Source organism: Camarhynchus parvulus, chromosome 15, assembly GCF_901933205.1.
Source record: "Camarhynchus parvulus chromosome 15, STF_HiC, whole genome shotgun sequence".
In the NCBI taxonomy this organism is placed as follows: Eukaryota; Metazoa; Chordata; class Aves; order Passeriformes; family Thraupidae; genus Camarhynchus; species Camarhynchus parvulus.
Window position 1 is genome coordinate 2661911 of NC_044585.1, and position 21518 is coordinate 2683428.

At 51.2% G+C, this 21518-nt stretch overlaps 1 protein-coding gene across 1 annotated transcript; it reads left to right on the forward strand.

Annotated features, from left to right (window-relative positions):
- The first annotated feature begins 202 nt into the window (after window positions 1-202).
- Window positions 203-20958, forward strand: LRRC75B (leucine rich repeat containing 75B). Its single transcript, XM_030959158.1, has 4 exons — window positions 203-541; window positions 4950-5078; window positions 7989-8101; window positions 19292-20958. The coding sequence occupies exons 1-4, from the start codon at window positions 284-286 to the stop codon at window positions 19812-19814; spliced, it is 1023 nt and encodes a 340-aa protein (XP_030815018.1). The 5' UTR covers window positions 203-283; the 3' UTR covers window positions 19815-20958.
- The last annotated feature ends 560 nt before the right edge of the window (window positions 20959-21518 follow it).

The following is a 21518-nucleotide window of genomic DNA, read 5'->3' on the forward strand; positions in this document are numbered from 1 at the left end:
CCGCGTCTCTCTTTGTCCTCCCCAGCGAGCATCTCCCGGCGGGGCCAGCCCGGGAGGAGGAGGCGCCTGGGGCGCAGAGGCAGCGGGGCCGCCCGGCCGCCGGGGAGGCGGGTGCAGAGCCGGAGCCCCGCGGCGCCGGAGCCCCGGGAGCTCGGGGAGCCGGGGCGGGGCCGGCCGGGCGGGGCAGCCCGGACCCCCCGCCTTCCCCGGCGCCTCCCCCGGCCCGCAGCCCCGAGCCCGGAGCCCGGAGCCCGCCCGGTCCGGAGCGCGGCGGAGCGCGGCCATGGGCTCCCGGCTGAGCCGGCAGAGCAGCCTGGAGGAGGAGAGCGGCGAGGAGCCGTGCCCCGGCAGGCTGGAGAGCGGCCGGGGCGACTTCCACCTCTCCTCGCTGCTGCTGCACCCGCAGAAGCTGCCCGGGGTGCTGCGGAAAGCCTCGCCCGCGCCCTACGTGCGGCGGGTGGGGTGGCTGCGGGAGATCCAGGCCACCATCCGGGAGCACAAGCGGGAGCACGCCGTGCACATCCTCCGGCTGCTCAGGAAGGTACCTGCGGCGGGATGCGGGATGCGGGATGCGGGCAGGGACAAAGGGCCGTGCGGCGCCGGGGGCTGCAGGAGCCGCGGTGCAGGAGCCCCCTCCCCGGCGCTGGGTGTGCAGCCCTCCCTGTGGGGCTCTTTGTGCTGCCTTTCTCCGCTCCGTGCCCCGCTCGGTGCCCTCCGTGCCAGGCGGCACCAGCCACCTCCCCGACCCCAGCTGGCCCGGCTGCCGGGGCACAGAGAGGGGCTGGAGGGAGCTGCGAGGGGCACTGTGCTGCACGCAGGAGAAGGGGGTCCGGGCTTGGGCTGTGCCCATCCACACCCCTGCATGGCAGCCCCAAGGTGTGCTCAGGATTGATGCCCCTCCAGAAAAAAGCCACTGCCGCCCCGCTGCCACCACATGCCATAATGGCCACTCAGCCAGCCTGGCTGAGATATGTCTGGGAAACCCCGAAATGGCTTTGGAGGGCACCTCTGGGACAGTCGAGGCTGAGAGGAGAGGTAAAGGGGTCAGTGTATCAGTGGGAGCATGTTTCAGTCTGCCGCCATTCAGGAACAGAAAAGGCAGTGTGCAGACAGTGTGGTGCCAAACTGATGCTGAGGACAGAGCCCTGCTGCTGAAACGGAGCCATCTCCTCCATCACTCACTGCTACCATCCCTTTCCAGCCAAACTCAGCTGCCCCAAACTGCAGGCCACTCTGTGACTGGTAGCACAGGGGACAAAGCCCCCTGTAGCTTGTCCTGTTGCTCCATTAGATAACGATCATGTAACTTCATCTTGGGAATGTACATTATCTGGTGCCTTAGCACCTTTGGGTGTGAGTGCAGTGGAGCAGGGACTGGCTCACTGGATGCTTGTTCACCCACACCACCAGCTGCAGGGAGCTGCATGCACAGCCCTGCCTGCTCTGCATGTCCAGGGTTTTACAACACATCTGACACTGGTGCTCACTGCCCTGGGCTACCAGGAAGTTACACACTCACAGGTAAGAATTCACAGGACCAAAAATTACATCTCTGCTTCTCCTGCCCACTACTTTAGCATTCATTTGAAGATTGATACCAGCACCACACTCTTGTTGTCACACATGTAGGCAGATAAACTCACAGCAAACCTCTGTGTGTGCACCAGTATGGCAGACAAGGGTTGAATAAGATTTAAGGCAGTTTTGGAGAGGCATTATTGCAAGAAGCTTGTGAAGAAAGAGAGGCAACCACTCATGGATGTGGTGATGTACCATGAACAGACTTCACTAGGGTATGCCAGAGGCCAGAACTACGGAATGCCATTTCCACCTCTCCTGGAGACTGAAGCACTGAAACCTTCCACAGACCCTGGAGGTCTCCAGAAGGTCCATCTGTGAACAGGCAGGGTTTGAGTGCTAAGGCACGGGGCCATATGGAATGGAGGGTCATTTCTAAGCTCCTTTCAGGATCAGTTAAACACCTGGCTTCCCCACATCTGCGCTTGAGAATTACTATGCCATGAACATTCACGTTTTGCCTGCTGCCTTTCCAGTTCCCCATGTTATTCCTGGTCCTCAATTCTGCCTGGCCATGTTGAAACAGTGACTGTCTGCCCATCTGCTCACAAGAGAACAGTGGGACATGCATCCTGTAATCACATCATCTGCCAAGCAAGATGGGAACCCCTCCAGCAACACCCCAAAGCCTCTGGTTCATTGAGCACTCAGAGGTTTCAGAGATGGAGAGTTTACACCACTAACACGTACCACACCTCAGGCTGGGGTCATGTAATCACCACCAGTCCTCCTCACATGTCCAGTGCCAGCTTCAGATCAGCCTTTTTTTCTACCTCACAGATTTTCCTTGCTCCACAGCTACATTCACCCCCTAGCTGGGTCCCCAGTTTGGTCCCCAGCTGTGCCCCCTTACCTTGGCAGTGTCACGCTCTCGGGAGTCACGGATTAGTGTGTCCCAGGTGAGGGTCTGTTTGTTACCTGGAAAAAGAGAGATTCCTTGTTCACTTGAGTGGACAGGGAGGATATTTACACCACACCTCATCGCTGTGCCTTGGGCCAGGGTGCAAACACCCGAGGGAAGGCAGAGAAATGGTGGGACTGGAATTACAGCCTGCTCAGGTGAGCAGAGAGCTCAGCCAGAGCAGAGGACATGGGATCCCCTGTGTGCCTCCTGCTGCTCCCAGCACACCCCCCTTGCCCAGCCCTGCAGGTGTACCCTGCTGATGGATCTGCCAGGTGGTTTTCACCTGTGGGCTGCAGACTGTTCCTAGGATGTTCAGAGGGTGTGATAATGTAAAGCAAGCAAGGCAGGCAGAAGCAGATCCACTAACAGAGGTGTGAGATCCCAGCATTTCAGAGGACTGCATGGAGAACAGCTGCAAACTGCAGGTGCATGTGTGCTTTGTACATGAACACTTGGACAGCCCCACTGCACATCATCTACCCCAGAAATGCCACCAGCAGGAGCCAGATCAGCTTTCCTGCTGATCTAGGTGGGCATCACTCAGCTGAAGCCCAGGGAGACATTAGGCTTACACCAGCAGAAAGTCTGCTATAATCTGTTTTCCCTGTGCTGAAATGATGGCAAAGTGTCATTTTTAAGACAACAGCACTAAGCCAACTGAACTGGCAAGAGTTATAATGTTCTGCTGTCTGCAGCCACCTTTTAGCTGGTACAAAATTTTCCAAGAAATGAGAGGGAGAGGGAGGGAGAGAGGGAAATAAGTAAGATGAGCTGAAAAATGCCTCCGGGCTAAGAATTTATGGAATATCAATGTGACGTGAACATTTACAGCTATATTACTTACAAAACCCTTGCAGGCAGGATTTATAATGGGAATGCAGATTCATCTTAATGGTATAGTTCCAACTGGGGGAGTTTAATTACTGCTCTGGCATCCACTGCTGCATGCCCAGCCATGCCATCCTCAGGCAGCTTTCTTCATCCGTGCACATTACACTCGGTGTGGGAGGCTCCATTTCCCTGAAGCCTTATGGTAAGGGAGACACTGGCATGATGCCTTGGTAGGCTCCTGGCCCATGTCCAGCTGTGGCTGTCTGTCCTTCAGGACTGATCCACTGCTTGGGTTCCTTGCCTGCTTACAGGTGTCGTTTGTGTACGCAGAGTGACGGGGCTGTAAAGTATTTCATTTATTCTCCCTTGCTGTGTCTCTAGCCAGGGTCTCTTTGGGATTGTGCTTTCTGCTCAACCCAGCATATCCAGAGCAGGATGCAGCCCTGGCTTTGGTTGCTGCTTGGAGTTAAGATCCCAAACCTCTGCCAGCTATGGCTCTGCCCCTGTTGGTGAGGTATGTGCATACATCCAGCTTTTTCCCCCCCTCTCACTCCATTTTTTTTTTTTTAGCTCCCAGTCACTGGGTGGTGCCTGAAGCACACACTCAGTAGAGCAGTGTGAACATATGGGGCACCCATTTGCTTATTCATTTCTCCTGTCAGCTGCATACAGAATGGGGAAAAGACTTGTTTCCTCCCTTAGCTGAGCCCTCCTTATCAACTGAATCAAACCCAGCACTATCCCCACTAGAGAGTTTTTCTGTTCTACATCTCTACTCCAAGGGTATTTTTTTCTATGTGAATATATGATCTCTCTTTCCCACATTTTTTTTAAATTTTGTTTGTTTTTCACAGCTCTGTGGTACCTTCAGATTGTAATAACTGTGTCAGGATATTAGCTCTTTGCTTTTCCCTTAGCAATAAACAGCTTAGTTCTTTCCAGTATTATCCATCTGGCCCTGGGAAGGCTTTTTGTTCCCAAAGATGCTGAGGTTTCCTCCAAAGGTGCCCCATCCCCTGGTCCACACAGATAAACTGCATGGACCACAGATGTTCCCCTAACTCACACTGTGGAAGAGGAGCTCCTCTAACTGTGCTGTAAAGCCACCTCTAAATTTACCATTGCACCCCATCCTGAGAAATTCACAGCACAGCTAAACTCACACAGGTGGGCAGGACTTCTGCTCAGCCAGCCACCACCAGGGCATATGGCAGCATCTAAATACCTGAGAAAGGTCTGATCCTTCCAGAAAAGCTGAGATTGGAGAAGCAGCTTTAGAGCCAGCCCTCCTGCTTGGCTTCTTCAGCAGATTCACACATAGAGCTGACAAAACTGTGTTTCTCTGAAGTTAATTCTCTCCAGGCTCCAGCCAGCCTGGAAATGATAGAATTCCCACCTTCCTGTGGTAGGTGGAAATAAGGTGGACTAGCTGAAATTAGCACTGCATCTCATTCGGCTCTCTGGCTGCCTGCACTCCCCAGCACAGAAATACTGGGTCAGACACGGCTGCTTCACCTCTGCTGGATAATTTCCTGTACTGAGCATCCAGCTGGCACCACAGCAGATTTACTTTCTGGTTTCAGAACATCCCATGGATATAGCTCTGAGGAAGCCTGACTGTCTGTTTTTGTTGTAGGACCTAGGACTGGAAGGAACATTTCTCAATGAAGTGCTCTACAAAAATGCAACTTTCCTCAACTTGGTGGATCCCATCTCCCATGACCTGCTGATGAGTCTTGCCAGAGATCTGCAGTGTCCCAAAAAGGTGAATTCTCCCTCAGTTCAGTGAATGCTTTGTGGCACAGCACTGATGCAGAGAGCCCTACTGGGGCAGCTGGTGCTGCAGTCAATCCTCCAGAGGCAGGCAGAGCGTGCCCTGGGAGGGGCAGCCTGTGGATTGTGGGCCATATCTCTGTAGAAATCAGTTAAAACTACCTCAGAACATGAATGCAGCTGAAGGAGGGGATGGCTGTGTGCACAGATATTAGGAAATCACTTTTTGTGTCCATAGTAAACTGAGTGACAGGCAGAGGTATAATCACTGGTATCACAGCGGCTCAAGGCAATTAGAGCTCATGGGGGGCTCGTGGAGCTGCAGAGAGCAGAGATCTCTGCAGGAAAACCACCTCTCTCTTCCTGGGCCCTTTGCCATCTGTAACTACCTCAAGCCAGCATTATTTCCCCCCATAAACTCTCAGAGTTCCCCTCAGAGAATGGTGCTGCAGGAATATATTGCCACTGGGGGTTCAGCAAGTAAATGTGTTGTGTGCACAGTATCCCTGCAGGCTCCAGCACTTTCCTTCAGAGGATGAGGAGAGCAGAGACAGAAAGGCAGGGCTGAGAACAGACAAACATCACAGATGTCCCAGTCCCACTGCAACAACTAGCATCTATTTCTGTTACCCTTTGCCACTACAGACACTTGGATTTGCAATGTACCCATTTGCTCATTAGGTTTGGCAAGTGTCATGTTTGCTTTATAAGGAGAGGAATAGAGTGAATTTCTTTATTCAAAGAGAGATATTAAGAACACAGAGCTCAGAGCAAGCAGCAGTGCCCCAGGGAATACACTGAATGCCTGGTGTAGATTAGTGGCATTTCTAACCTTGTTCTGCCATCTCCCGAGGCTCACTGATAACAATTAACCAGTCATGTCTCAATAGACAAACCACATCTAGCCAAAGTTTAATCATCATTATTAGGCTACAGCACAGCCTGGAAAAAAAAACCCAAACAACCCTTTCCAAGAGTAATGTCTGTGTAATTCATGTAAGCATCTGCAGGAAGGGCTGGGTGGTAGCAGTGGTATCTCTTTAACCACCCTTCACCTGACCTCATCTCCAGCTGTTCTACCAGACTTTCTCCAAGGCTGTGCTGTGCAGTGCCCCTCAGGGCAGGCAGCAGGAGGGAATCTTGCTCTAATCCATGTGTTTGGCAGATAACACATTGCCATTTTTATGCACCTGCTTATCCCCTCTCTCTAGTTCCATGCCTTATGGATGCACTGACACACATACCATTACATAAGAAATTGTTTTCCCCATTCCTAAGGAAGATGTTGAGCACCTGAGTTGCCCTTCAGAGCCAGCAGAGGTTTAATGATTTAATTAAATTCTTGTAGAAATTCAGTACCTACAGCACCAGCACCCTTCCCAGAACAATGCCAGCCCACGTCCCCTCTCCGACCCTGGCTGAGCATCTGGTGGGTGTAACTGCATTACAGGCAAGCAGGCTGAGTGCAGTTCCCAGTCTGTCAGTGGAAATTAAATCAGAGAGGACACAGGAAAGAACAGGGGGGTGACTCTCAGCTGGGAGCCAGTGATCACTCGCAGGGCTCTGTGCCAGCTGCTGTACTGGAGCCTCTGCGCACGTGCACCCACTTGGACAGGTTTGCTGTTGTAGGTGACAGCAGAGTGCCAGCTGCTGCCCTGCCAGCACAGCAGGAGTCCAGAACAAGGCACCTAAGCCAAAGGCATGGGCCAGTCCCTCTGGGGTTCCTAGGGAAGCTGGGATGGGGCTCAGGGGATGCTCAGCTGAGCAGAAGGCTGGGATCCCTCTCCCCTTGGCACAGGAGAGCTGGCACGTGCTGGCAGTGCATCCCTGGGGAGTCCAGCTGCTTCAGGGACTGCTGAGCAAAGTCACAGAGCAGCTGTTGGCCCCCAGTGCAGAGCTTTAACTGCTCACAGTAAGGAATAAATCAGGGCATTCCCTGACAGCTTTACTGGGTGTTCACCTATCAAATCCCTAATTGCACGTGTGGCCCCCTGGCTGGAGGGCTGAGGGCTGGGAATGCAGGTGTCTGCCAGCAATTGGAAAATACAATAGGGAAGGCAGAAGTCCCAGCCTTCAGCAGCTGCCATTTGCCATTCTGCTTCAGCAGAGGAAGAGGTTCTGTTCCAAGTCATGGCACTAAAGAACATGTGCAAAAATAACCCAGGAAGTCAGCAACCATGTGGGTGCCTTTTTTTACTGACAAGTTAGTGCAGGGGTGGGAGGGAACTGCTGGCATTGCAAGCTCCCAAACTCAAACCTCCTGTAGCAGAGTGGACTGCAAGGAAGTAAGATGGACTATGGACTAAGTTTCCTGTCCTGACATCTCCCAGCTAGAGCACAGGAGGTTGTGGAGTCAGTGTGTTACTGCAGGAGGAGCAAGAAGCACCTTGGGGATGGGGCAAGGGTGCCACTTACTGACCTTTCCACATGAGGGTATCAGATAGTCCAGAGACAGAGTTTGGGGAAGCACAGCAGCAAGGTAATGAATAGAAATTCAGCACTGTCCTGTAACACAAGGAGTTGGCAGCACAGGAGTCCCTGAAACAGAGCATTGTCTGTCACCCCTGCCTCAGCCCCAGAAAATGATCCCCTCTTCTGAGTTTCACTTGTTCCTGGGTAGCTGGGGAAATTGTAGCCCTGCTCTGGGCAGGAACATGCTGGCTGGGCTGGGGTTCTTCCTGGCAGTGCAGAACTGCTCCTGCTCCTCCTCCACCCCAGGAGGAGTTGCCATCTCAGGCCTTCTCACGATTCCTCTTTCATTCTCTCTTCTCTTCATCTGCTCCCTTACATACATGGCCCTGCTCCACTGCCATCTTTATTCCTTTGCCATCTTCCTTTGCCTTCCTCCTTTTCTCATGTTCTGCTGTGGTGCAGGCAGTCTAAGCTGTCCCTTTGCTTTCAGGAATATGACCCCTGGAAATCCTCAGACAGGATCTGCAGGCAGCTGATTTACCACCTCACCCCGCACTCCAAGTGGCACCGGCACGGGATGCCCCGCAGGAAGTCCCAAGTGTGGTAAGAGCCCAGCAGGGATTGTGTGGATGGGCACAGAGGGGCATCTGCCTGGGCAACCCATCCCAGCCTGCCAGCACTCCCCTCCTCAGAGAGAGGCAGGACTGAAGGCAGGGCACAGCAGCTGCAGTGCAGCCTCTTCCAAAACCCAGCCCCCCCAGCCCTCTCTTGGATGTGTTTTGCTCCTTCCTGAGTGGTGTTACAGTTCCTCACCCTCTCTGAAGTTCACTGAAATCAATCCTCCTGAGTGCACAGCACTGATACCCCTCCTGCAGGGTGTTTGGCCCCAGGAGCATGGCCAGGGCTGCCAGCCTGCAAAAACCCCCATGTGCCAAAGGGAGCTGTTCCCAGCTCTGCATCACACCTTGTCCTAGTTCAAAACTTCCCTGTCAGTGGGAAAAGTGTCCCATTATGAGGCACTGCCCCCAGCTGATCAGCCCATTCAGCAGGAACCACTCTGGGGTGGCTGGCAGAGAGGTGACCATCCTTCTTACCTCCCCCTTCTCTGCCAGCACCTGGAGGGGGCCCTGCTGTCAGGATCTCTGGCTGGTCACAGTGACCCCGAGGAAAGTTGGAAAGTCTCTTTTCCCAGCCCAGCGCTTGAAGAAGGAGTCAGAGCTCTTCATTTCTCTGTCTCAAGGTTGTTCATTGTTTCTTATCTATAAAAAATTTTCTCCTGCCCTGCCGAGGTCTGTCCAGCAGGACAGTTCCAGGCACTCTGCCTGCCCCCAGGGCAGTGTTATGTCTTTATACTAAAAACTACGAGTACAGTGTTTACAATTACTTCCCAATACCAATCACCTCTGTTAGACAGTGAGCTTCTACTCTAAACCAATCTGTGAGTGCCAGCATCACAGCAGGAGATGGAGGCCAAGAAGAAGAAGGAGAAAGGCTGGACACACCCAGTTCCCTCCATCTTGCCTCCTGAACCCCCATACCAAAAACCCTAAAATCCACTTTTCCACCCCGTGATAACTTCACTAATATTCTACTTTAACTGTTGTGGCTTGCTGATCTTCCTACAAGGTTGGTAATTTGCTCCACGGGTCATAATCAAACCCACAGGTGTTTTGGGCTCTGTGCCAGGGTCTCTGAGCCCCCTGGCAGGGGTCTGGGCTGCTCAGGACAGCCAGAGGGATGTTCTGGGTTCTGACACCCTGGGATGGTGCAGATGCACAGAGAACCCAACTCAGAGCATGCTGGTCACTGACAGCTACTGGATGGCAGCTGCTTTTCACTACTAGAAGTGTATTTGGACACCCACACTTCTTCCCTCCTTGACACTTGCTGGTTTTTCTGCCCAGATAAAAAGAGCAATCCCCATGTCTTTTAAATCCACTCCTCCTCTTGTCATTTTCTTGGAGCAAACCCTGTTCCTGTGACACAGATCACCACTGCTGAAGAAAAGACAGAGAAGTGACTAAGGAAAGAGCTCATGTCAGCCCCATTAGATTCACAGGAATAAATGCAGGATTGGATAAAAAGAGATGCAAAATCAGCAGCACTCTGAGAATGGCCTTGGGCTTTTCTGATGCTTTTGGTCTTTGATGTGTGTGCCAGCAACTTAAAATCCCCCATGAGAGTTGACATTTCCATCATACCTTTTATTCTGACTCAGAGGCAGGTTCCCAGTGCATCTTAAGGAATAAAATCCCTAATGCCATGATTTCCAGGCCATCTGCCTCTTGCACCTGCAGCCCCACTTTGCCAGGAGCTGAGCACTCCCAGTGCTCTCACCCACAGGGCAGGACTGTTTGTGCTGCTTTGCAGGTGCCAAGCACAGCTCAGAACAAGACTGAGCTTTCAGAGCTCAGTGAGTCCTTTTCCAGAGCCACGCAATGACATTTTCCCTGTAGGATCCTGCAGAATACTGGAGATGCAGGATATACATGGCAGTTCTGACCTCATCCCGAGCTTAAAGAGAAGAAGTTCAGATCTCCAAACTCCTGCTTGCAGGCAAACCTCTTCTCCAGCTGGACTTCAGGATGAAGGGTCAATCTGGAAGTGTTCCCTGTGATTGCACAGCCTGGGGACAGCAGAGGACTGCAAAGTGCTGCAAACCCGCCCCTTAGTAACAACAGAGAGGAGGTTTGTGGCCAGAGGAAGAGCTCTGGGTCCAGTGAGCACCTCACATAGAGGGTCAGGCCCCAGGTATTGGCCAGGTACAGAACATCTGTGAGCACAAGCAGGGAGAGGGCAACAAGGCACTGTGCAATAGGTCTAAAATGGGCTGCCCTGCCTGACTACCACACCCAGTTACAACGTGTTACATAAGGCACAAATTAATTTTGATGAAATATTTAACAGCAGAGCTTTCTCTTTTAAGTGTGGATATGAAATGTTTTGCAGTTTGCAGCAAAAGACGCCTGCAGAGTTGGCATCTGAGGCCGCTGCAAGAAAATGGGTGTTGCCAGTAGCAGGAAGGCAAGAAATAGCTGCTTCTTTTGGAGATACCAAGGCATAAGTTTGTTTAGGCAGGCTGTTTTTACATTGATCCACATTCTGCACTTCCCTCTGTCTGCTGGTGGGAGTATTTTACTACAGTGTCTGTCTCAAACCCTGTGCCCTTGGCTTGCACCCTTCCTGCTCTTTAGGTCCTGCAAAGAGCATGGGTGTAGCATCAATACTTTGAAGGAATTTCTAAAATCTAGTGGGGGTTAAGGACAGCAGGGAGGATCTGTGCATGGAGACCACATTCAGAAACCAAATTCTCCTCTTGCTTTTGCAGCCTCCTGGGCTTTGGCATCTGGCTTTCACAGAGCTGATGCCCGACTCCCTTGTTCTCTGAAATGCAATTTCTACTTTCTGCAGCATGTTAGATGGGTCCAGGAGATAATTAGCAAGCTCAGCCATACAGAGAGCTTGGAGGTTTTAATTACATTTGGGCTGTTATGGAGATGTGGTACTGCAATACTGGAGTCAGATCATGCACCAGGTGTTTGTCCCCACTGCCAAACCAGTGGGTCACAAACAACCTAACAGCAGTTACATCCCCAGCTACTCTCAGTGGGACCCACATCCAGCAGGTGCACACCTGAGCCACCCATGAGCTGGTAAAGCAAAAAGGATAAGAGACATTGCTTCAAGCACTGCTGTCAGTGCACAGGCAGAGCCCATACAGAAAGCTCATTGTGGGTCCATGGAGTCAATGCAACAGCAGCTGGAGGGAGCAGGAGACATCCAGCCCAGGCTCTGTCTGGTTTCTGTGCTTGACTAAACTGCTGAAGGTGAAGCTGGGAGGCAACCTGCCCTCTGCATCCATGCCTGTGGGCTCCCTGGAGTGGCTGCATGCCTTGTACAAGGAAGGGTTGCAGTCCCCAGCTGTGCAGCCACCCAAAGAGACTATTTCAGCTGCTCTGGTGATACTCAGACTAAGATTGCCGCTCTGAAAAGAAGGGGCTCCTTTGCAAAATCCTGTCTCAGGTTTGCAGCCAACAGCCTGCACCCCACTGGCTCTGCCCTACTTGTGTTGGCTGCCTCACCAAACTAGGAAGACAAGCTCTTGCAGATTTACTCTGGGGTTTTTTAAATTGAAAGCTCAAAAGCTGGAGGATAAGATTTCTGCAGCATTTTTTTTGCAGCAGGGACTAGCATAACTACTACACAATTTTCAGTCCTTTATATCCTAGAGGGAATTTAGTTTTAGCACCATTTTACAGTTGTATAGATCACTCCCACTTAACAAGCAGAAGATATCCTGGAGTGTTGTATAACTCCAGCCTCACTTTCTCATTAAATTGATGTTTAGTGTGTAAAGAGTAATGGATTAAGAAATGCTCCTTTATACAGACATAGACCTTTTAGGCTATCAGTGCCACTTCTGTGGCATTTTGACAGATGCAGAACTTTCAGATGTTATTAATTCTTGTTTTCAGAATTCTTGGGGCCTCTTGCCGTGATGAATTCAAGAAAACTGTCACCATCTGCTGCCAGAACAGGGTGGGACCCAGAGGGTGTATTATTTTTTGAGGGCCAGACACACTGGGCTGCAGTTCAGAGCAGAGAGGGAGAAGGGTATCAGGTGAAGACTGCCTTTGTCTGGAGAGCTGGATCACAGTCTGGTACTGTGATTAGGAAGCTCTGCATTGCAACTGAACTGTCTTGGCAAGGCAGTGTCAGGGAACCCTAATGTATCTTCCACTTGCATCATCCCCAGAGCTGGCTCCTTCAGTGTAACTACTTCCTTTCCTGAGTGCAAAGGATCAAACCTGAATCCACAAAGCAGGCAGACAGCAGACACAGCTTTATAATTGTCACAAAAACCCCCAGATTTTTCTCACAGTGGCTGGTTCTGGAAGAGCAAAGGCAGTTGTGTGTATGGAGTTAACTCCCACACCACATGTATATGGCCTTTCCTTTTCACAAATCTCACCACAGCTTTACTTTGCTCATCTGAGTGAATTTCATCATGGCTAATCCAGTATCCCTTCTGGGCTTATTGCTCCCTTTCTGTTATTGATGTGCATTGGCCAGACATTGCAGCATTAGATGCATTTTTAAAATGCAGTGAAAGCACTTGTGTCTAGAGGACTTCAAGGAAACAGCTCTAAAGGGCTTCACATCTTTTTTTTTTTTCTTGAAAACATCACTCAGCACTGAGGCTGACAGTTCTGGCAGATGAGATCCCAGCCTTCACATGGCATGAGGAGAATATTAACTACAGCTTCGTGTCACCCTTATGCAACAGGGTAAACAGGCACCATCAGTCCTGCTCCAGTGAGAGGGAGCCAAGTTAACTAAAGCCACATGGTAAACATCATATGGGAGTACAGGAGCTGCCCCACACACTGTTTCCAAGGAGCTGCTGCTCACAGAGATGTCAGATGGACAGACATGAGCTGGGGAATGAGTTGTGGATTGGAGGCAGGAATTGTGCCCTCATCCTACAGTGCAGAGCATCCCAAACATTACCCCTGAGGAGGGTTCCCAGCAGGAACCACGCATTTGGGGGTTCCTATACATTTGGAAAGGCTGCTGGAGGTGGCAGGAAGGGTCCCCCAGCAGCTTGACACTGCCATGTCAGAGTCAGGAGTAAAAAGGCCAAGAGAAGCAGGACACTGTGGTGGGCAGACAGTGAGTGAAATAACAGAGCCTGGGTGGAAGGGGGTGGTGAAAAGCAATCAGCAGAGACCTTGTGCCTTTGTGACTCTTACCCAGTTGAAGGTCTGACAAGGACATGGGTCAATACATGATATTTACAGCAAGGAGGCATTCCCTGCTTTGCTAGGAGAGGCCTAAATAATGAAGGGAAACAACCTGAGGCCTTGGACACATCAAGTAGCAGCAGGAGGAAGGCCAAGGGTTCACAGGTCTCTTGAACACACCTTCAAGGACAAACTGACAGCAGAGGCAGGAAGAGAGAGGCACTCAGCTGCATCAACAACTACAGATTTCCAGATTTCCATGTCCCACCCTAGCTGCAGAGGGAGTAACACAGGAGAAAGGCTGCCTTTGCCTCCTCTCCACAGCTGGTCACAAGAGCCTGGGCACAAGGATGGAGATGTGACTAAGGGAGTTCTCAAGAAGTGACCTATTTGTGCATTGCCTCCACCCTCACAGCAGGGCCAGGCCCAGCCTTGGATCAGCTGGGGCTGGGTTAGTCTAGGTCAGTACTTTTGAGGCTTCTCTTTCCTTTTTCATGTTGCATTAGAGGCAGCTAAAGCCAAGCCTGCACAGCAGCACCCTGTGCCACTGGGGAAGCAAAGCAAGCAGATTATGCTAAGTAGGCAATTAAAAAGCTCAGAATCTATCCCCTAAATCACTGCTCAAAGCAGGGATGCCATCCAGACATGCCTGAGGTTCTGTGCAAGAAAGAGCAGCTGAGAGATACCTGACTCATGGCTAATTAGCCACTGCTGGCAGTGCCTGTTAATGACAGAGGGGATATCCACTAATGGGAATTTCTGGCATCAGCAAAGTTTTATATTTGGAGACAAATTTAATGTAAGAATAAAAGACAGAGTGGTAGAAAGCTGGTAATTCTCCAGAGAAATAGGCATGAAGTGGTGAGCACCCCTCATTAGCAAAATTCTCTCTCTTACTGTCTCTTCCCAGCCTTTCTCCATAGCATGGAGACAAGGAAATGAGCTGAGACTCCAGGAACTTCAACATTCTTGGGCTGAACAAGCTCCCCCAAACCCCACAAAGCTAACAAGAGGCCAGACACCACTGTGACTGCTATGAGTCCCAACAGGGCAACACTCAGGAGCCATTACACCCCTTTGGTGCTGCCACCAAAGCATTTCGCTGATGAGCAAGAAATTGATGGGATTCAGTGCTAATAAAAAAACCAAACATGCTGAGCCTGCAGCTTCATGGACTCAAAGAAGGACCTGGAAGATGGCCTGAGGGTTAATTCTCTTGGGACAGGTCCTGGAGACAAACAGCTAGCAATTAATTTCAGGTCCCCTAATTGTCCCATTTCAAGAGAGTTCTGTATTTGCTTATGCCAGCTGACTTCCCAGGAGGCTGGAACACTGGCTGGGTGTTAGTGGAAAGAGGAAGATTTTTATCCCAAAATAAAGCCTGGGGAGGCACAAGATGGTTTCACCTCTTTGCCAGCCCACATTTCTCACTGAGAGGATTTTTTTTCCCAGACACCCACAGGTCTCTGAGGCCCCTGCTCTTTCTGGACTGATCCAGGGTGGATCTCCCATAGCCAGGCTCAAAGTGCAGCCAAGGGACTGCTGGTAATACCTGCTGAAAGTAGAGTTGGCACCCAGGGAAGGGATAAGTGGCAGTGAGGGTGGGAGGAAGACTGCCTCATTGTCCATGGGAGGAAGGCCAGACCCCAAGAAGGGAGTTGGGAACAATGCAAAGTAAAACCTTCCCCATGAGAAGCAAGGACATGCACCTCAGAGAGCTCCCCTCCCTCAGCAGGGGTGGACAAGGGTTGCAAGCAGGGTGCTGATCCTTTATAACCAGGACTCTGGGCCAGCACCATTCCTCACTGGATGCTGCCTTCCCAGGCAGGCAGTAGGGGCTGGGCTGCTGATTGCCCTTGTTTCTTGCTCAAAGTTTCCAAGAATTTCTCACTTGCGAGCCATTTCTCCAGCATTTGAGGGAGTGGGGGGTTGTTTGCTCTCCAGGCTTGCAGCAGATAATACAAACAGTCTCCTGCCCTGCATCCCGGGTCCAGCTCCTTGTTAGATGCAAATCCTCACAATTACAAATGTGCCCTGGGCACCAGTTGCAGAAGCAGTAGGTTAATCCAGCCCCCAGTGCTCTGCAGCCTCTGTCCATGAGTCCCACAGGCACCAAGAGCCACGTTGCTAAGTAGCTGTTGTATCTCACACAAAAGAAAAAAAGCCTTCTGCGGCTGAAGCAATCTTAAAGCCTGTTTCAAGTGCAGAAATTAGAGGATAATACATGACCCATTTCCCTGGAAATAAACCTAGTATTTTCTCAGCTGCTGCACAAGTGACTGAGAGCTTGGTGCCCTGTGTACCATGCCCCTCTCCCCTCAAGAAATGGAACTTAACAGACCTCCAAAAAAATACCAAGTGTCAGATAATTCAGAGTAAAGCATCTACCCACATCTCCTTCACCCATTTCTCACTGCAGACCCATTTTCCTCTAAAGCAATAGAGAGAGTGGGTAGCTGTTCTCTGCCTTGCCCTAGAGATGGGGCTTAGTTGTGCCTCTTGGAGCAGCACAGAAACACCAAGGAGGCGAGGAGGAGGCTGCCAGGGGTCACAGCATGCGTGGGGTGTTGCATCTCATGCTTCAGCACTTACCAGAGAGCTGAGGGCCTGGCTGCAGCATAGGGCTGTGTCCACCAGGATGAGGCTCCTACAAACACATCCCTACAAGAGGCATTTTTATAGGCAAGAGAACAGCTTAAACACAGGAGGGAGCCCCCCAGTCCTGAGACAGGAGGCCCAGAGTCACCCTGGCAGGTACAGCAATGAGGGCAAAAGGAAGCAGCAAAAAACACAGGAAAGGAAAGAAAAACAAGCCAGCAAAGAAGGGAGGGCGGGCTCTGGCGCAGGACAGGAGGGTTTAAGTACATTCAGCCAGGAGCAGTCCGGTCTGGAGAATCAATTATGGGAAGATAATTTGTCTGCTTGATTAAAGCCTCCTTGGGGTATTGGCTCGGTGCTGGGAGAGCAGCAGAAGGTACCTGTTGTGGTGAGAGCACGATCTGTGACTTATTACTGCAGTCTGCGCACGGCAGCCGCGGGAGGGGAGGGGAGGCTCGGCGGGCAGAGACAGACGAGCACATTGCTTTTGTCTTTCAGACATTTCCCTTCACTCATCACTGTCTGCACTCGGAGCCAAGTCGCTCCAGAGGGGACCCCAAGAGCCTCTCAAACTCGTCCCCTTTTAAGAAAGCTGCTGCTGCAGACACGGCAGGACAAACGGCACCTGGATGCCGAGGGCGGCAGCGAGCCGTGCCGGCTCAGACGTGCCCTCCAGTGGTCCCCACTCCAGCCTGGCTCCCATCCCCACTCCAAACCAGCCTCGTGCCCCGGAGCTTTGTAAAAAGGAAGGTCTGAGGAGGCTTTGCACCGACAGAGACAAGGTTTAGGGCTGGGGAATGTGCCCCTGTGTTCATGTCTCCTTTCTGTGTCCCTCACCCAGGATCTGCTGTGGCTTGACAGCACTGGGGAGGAGAATTTCCAGGAGCTACAGGCTGTGTTTGTACAAAACAGGCACTGAAGTAGTTACAGGCTTGTTTCTATGCTTGTTTATCCTGTATTCCCCACACTCCCGAGAAAGCCTTATTCTAAACCCCTACAGGCCAGAGAAGGCTGCTGTATCTCTTGTACCAGCCCCTTGAGGATACAGGGGACAGGTTACCCCGAGCACTCAGGTTCACTCCATTTCATTTCGCCCTGTTTCACTTGATCCACATGAATGCACACCTGCATTGGATGCTCTGTTCTGCTAGAACAAGTACTCCAGATCAAACACCCAGATAAAATACCTAGCATGACTAAAAGGATAACTCTTGTCGAGCTAGGGGAAACCTGAGATGTTTCCAACTTCGAGGCTGGTCCCTGATAAATTTCAGACAAGATGAACCCTCTTTTGTGGTAGATTGTGCTACACCACTGCCAGTGATTGGTAACAAACTATACCAAAGCACACACATTGCTTTTCAAGAGAGTTGAAGAAATACAGCCCCCAGAAGCCTGGGCTGATCTCAGGCATATCCTGGATTAGCAGGAAAAGGGAGACTTGCTCAGTGCCCCTCAGACCACAGCGTGCACAGTTCACACCTGCTGCTGCAGCAGGCAAAAGAACTGCACTGCTGCTACAAGCAATGTGCTGGATTAATTAATTCTTCACAGTCCCATCTCTGGGGCCCAGATAGTGGAGGGATATCAGGTACCATCTTCAAGGCCCTTTGGAGACCTCCCTTGTGTGCTCAGACCAATTATAATTCCCCAGTACATCAGTCCCTGCCATTTGACAGGACAGACAAATGCTGCTCCCCTTCCCCTCCTGTGATCCACTGAGGTGTAGTCTGGGTCATCTGATGTGTAAATATTTAGTAAGTAATACATTTTACTTACAATACGTCAGGGTCTGAGCAGAAGCTAATTCATGCTGTTACTAGTTCTCTGCCATGAGAGCTCTTTATTCCAAATGCATGCTTGCAGGTATGGTTTCAGCCTTGCACAGTGAGTTCCCATGGGAAATACAAGGACACGTAGAAGTAGCCTGAGCAAAGTACTGCTAAACGCAGGGCAGGAATTTGTGGGCTTAAGAATTGACAGGGCAGCATGAGGTCTTTCTGCCTCATGCTCCTACAAGGAAGTGCAGCTGCAGGTTTGTGCCAGTGTTGAACATGTCCACAAAGGGCTGTGGCCTGCACTGGTGCACATTTACTGACTTATGTCAACACATGCTTATAGGGGATTATTAAAGCCTGAAACTTCTAGGATGCCATGAAGTGCATATGTAAAGCAAAGCTGCAGAGGCAGTGCCACGTCCTCTGCACAGCTCCAGCAGAGCCTGGCAATACTGAGGCTTGGAGGGACATTCTCACCTGCCACGGGAGCTCCTGCGGTGCTGCAGCCTCCTCCGAGGAAATTGCATGTCCCCATGTCCCCATTGCTTTCAGGGACTGGCTGTGCCACAGGTGTGCAGGACACTACAGAGAGCCAGATAGGAAGAGTGGGGACCTTGGAAGTGGTGGTTAATGCTTAACCCACCCTGATCCTCCCAAACTCAATATGGCACTTACAAGACCCCTGAGCACATGACTGGGGGGGTCCTACTATGTCCTTAAGGCAAGATGTGTCTGAAAGAGCAGCAAGACTAACACAATTTACAGTAAAGGATTAGGTTCTCCTGTGTTACACCAACACACATTTCTACTCAGTTTTGCAACACATCCCCCAGCAGCTCCTGTAGCCCCACAGCTCCCACTTCTCACAGCACTCTTACAAACCTACATCATTAAGTTCCACACCCCATTCCCTTTGCATCCCCAGCAGTCTCACAACACAGCTTTTCTACCTCCTCCTCACTCCCTTGGCCAGGCAATAAAAGAAATGGCTGAAGCCATCTCTTAGCACCCTTATGCCCTCCCTGCCTCTTCATAGCTGCAGCAGATCCCAGATGATTTGCTGACCACAGAGACCCAAATAGGCAGCCACTGGTGCTGCTTACTGACTAAGTGCTGCTTGTGAAGGCTTTTAAAGGGACACGCAGTAAATCCATTCCTGGAGTGCAGTTTGCCTATCTATTGTTTTCCTGATGAAACATCCGTTTCTCAGACATTTAACACGTCTCTCCTCTGCAGCACAGACCTTGGCATTCACCTGGAGAGGCGGCTCACAAACAGCCCCCACACAGAGTAAACCAGTGCTTTTGGAAAGTTTGCTTGCCTTGGTTATTTTTGCTTTCTATGCATGAGCGCCTGTATGGGCACATACAGACAAACCCATTGACATCTGCTAGTGGGAGACACTGTAGCAACCTGTGTTGAGCCAATTCTGGCAAAGTTTATGTGTAAGTGCTGAAAATACACAGCAAAGCCCTAGAACAGTCTGCCCTGAGGTATGGTGCAAATGCTTGTTTCCCCAGTGAGCTCTGTTAACCCTTTCCTTAACATTCTAGCCCGTGTTGTTAATGAGTTCTCCCTGTCCCAAATGCTCTCTCACTTGGCTGAGAGTGCTCCCCTTAATGACGCTTAAACCTTAATGATCGCTCTCCATGTCTCCCCTTCCCCACCATCAGCCTGAAGACCAGCCTGCAGAAGAAGGTGAGCCAGGACTCCATGGATTTGTCAGGGATCCCCCTGAGCATGCGGGATGTCCACCGCATGGCCTACTACCTGCAGAACAATGGCGACCGCCTGACCTCGGTGGACCTGAGCTTCACGGAGCTCAACGACGACATGGTGCGCCTGCTGCTGCCCTTCCTCGGGGCGCTGCCCAAACTCACCCACCTGTCCCTCAACGGCAACCGCCTGACGCGGGCCACCATGAAGGAGCTGACTGACACCATGAAGGACATGAACAAGTTCCCTTGCCTGGCCTGGGTTGACCTCGGCAACAACGTGGACGTCTCCTCCATGCCGCAGCCGCTGCTGGTGGGCCTGCGCAAGCGCCTCAGCCAGCAGACCACGCTGCCGACCATCTATGAGGCGCTTGACTGCGACTCTGAGATCGCCAGCGGGCACGAGGGCAGCCAGCCAGAGGATGAAGCAGCCGGAAGCACCCCGCCACGTGCTCTTTCTCAGCAGGGCTGCGAGAGGTGACTGAACAACGGGCCGGCGCTGGCACGCTGAAGCAACCCCAAGGAGAGGTTTTGAGTACAAACATCAAGCAGAGGGCCAGCTTGACCGGCTTCCCTTGGCTCTTTTCTCTCGCCTTCCCTGACATCTTCCCCCCCACCTGCTGTGAGACAAAAGCCTGTCGTCCCCCCACGACGTGTTCCGCTCCCTCCCCTCGCTGCCAAACCCATTGCCCACGTTCCAGAGAGGAACCAGTGACTTACAGTGAACCTGGTCCCCAAGCAGGGTCTCACTGGAAGACGGGAAAAGACCTGTCGGAGTCAAGAATATCCTCCAGCAGCCATTGGGTTGAGGGGAAGGGGTTGGGGGGAACCTAAAACAGAAACAGGCTTGTAGTTTACTTCCTTCTTCCTTTTCCTATGCACCTTGGAAACCTTGGGACCTGCAGCCTTGAGTGTGAAAGGAGGTACCCCAAGAGCCTAGTGCTGTGGAGCTTAGTGGAAGGGCTCAGAGGCCAGAGCTGGAGCCCGGCAGTGTGTCTCCCTCTTGTGTCTGGCTCCTTTTGTTTTGTTTTTTTCCTATTGTGTGTTTTGTATGAACGTCTGAACAAAGGGACCTGGTCAGAGACCATTGGATCACATAGGCTGGGGCGGACACATGGCTTGGAACTGCAGCATCAGGATATTTGCTGTGTGACCGGGGTAAGAGGGAGGGGAAGGAGGCATGTGTTGGTGGGAGCATGGGGGATGGGATGAGTTGGGATGGGACTGGGAGGAGGGGGGAGGAGAGGGAACGGGAACAGTCTTGTGGATTAGTAGGATTGGTTTCAAAAACTGTGCTTTTGTACTAAAATTACAAGTTCCAAGGTACTACAATTGCAAGTTCCAAGTGAAATTGAGGAAAAGCTGACAGCTGAGCACCTAACTGTGGCACTAGAGGAGCGAGCAGTGAATGTGCCAGAGGTGGGATCTCCCCAGTCAGAAGCGCAGAGTGTTGGCTCCTCGTGGCACCCTCACCTCCTAATACAGCCACAATGGGAGCAGCTGCATCACCATTTCCAATGCTGTCCAGAAACCAAGCCACTGATGCAGAATTTCCAGTGTTTTCCACATTGCTCATGCTCTATGTAAACATAATAAAGAGTTCTCTTGGACATGAGCGTGAAGCACTTCAGAGTCTGAGTATCTGGGTTGGAATATAGCCCAGAGCCCTCATGCAGTGCCTGAGGGACAGGATCAGGTGCCATTCACATTGGGCACTGTGGTTCATTCCTTTAAGGAAAGAGAAACATGAGTGTTAATTTGTGGTAGGCTGCCATCCTTCGTGTTGCAAGGGGCTGGTAGAAGTAAACTGATGAGATTTAGATGATAAGTCAAGTCCTCTCAGTTATCTGTCCCCACAGGAATTCAGACTTGGGTGAGTTTTTGAAAGAGTTAATAGTTATAAAAATGAGACATATTTTAAAAAACCCCATAAAAATCCTCACCCTTCTAAATTAACAATGGTAACTTTGCCTTCCTCTGCTGATTGTCTCTGTGAGTCTCAGAGCAACACATATAAGCAGAGCTCCTATATGAAAACAACCCAAATGCACATGGAATAGATGCACCTTTCATGCTCTTTACTAATTTTACAAGACATTGCAAGAAGTAAATTGGTGATATTTTTCAAGGGATCTATTCCCTTTGGACCAAGAGTGTGAGGACACTGGAAGGTATTGGTGTCCCT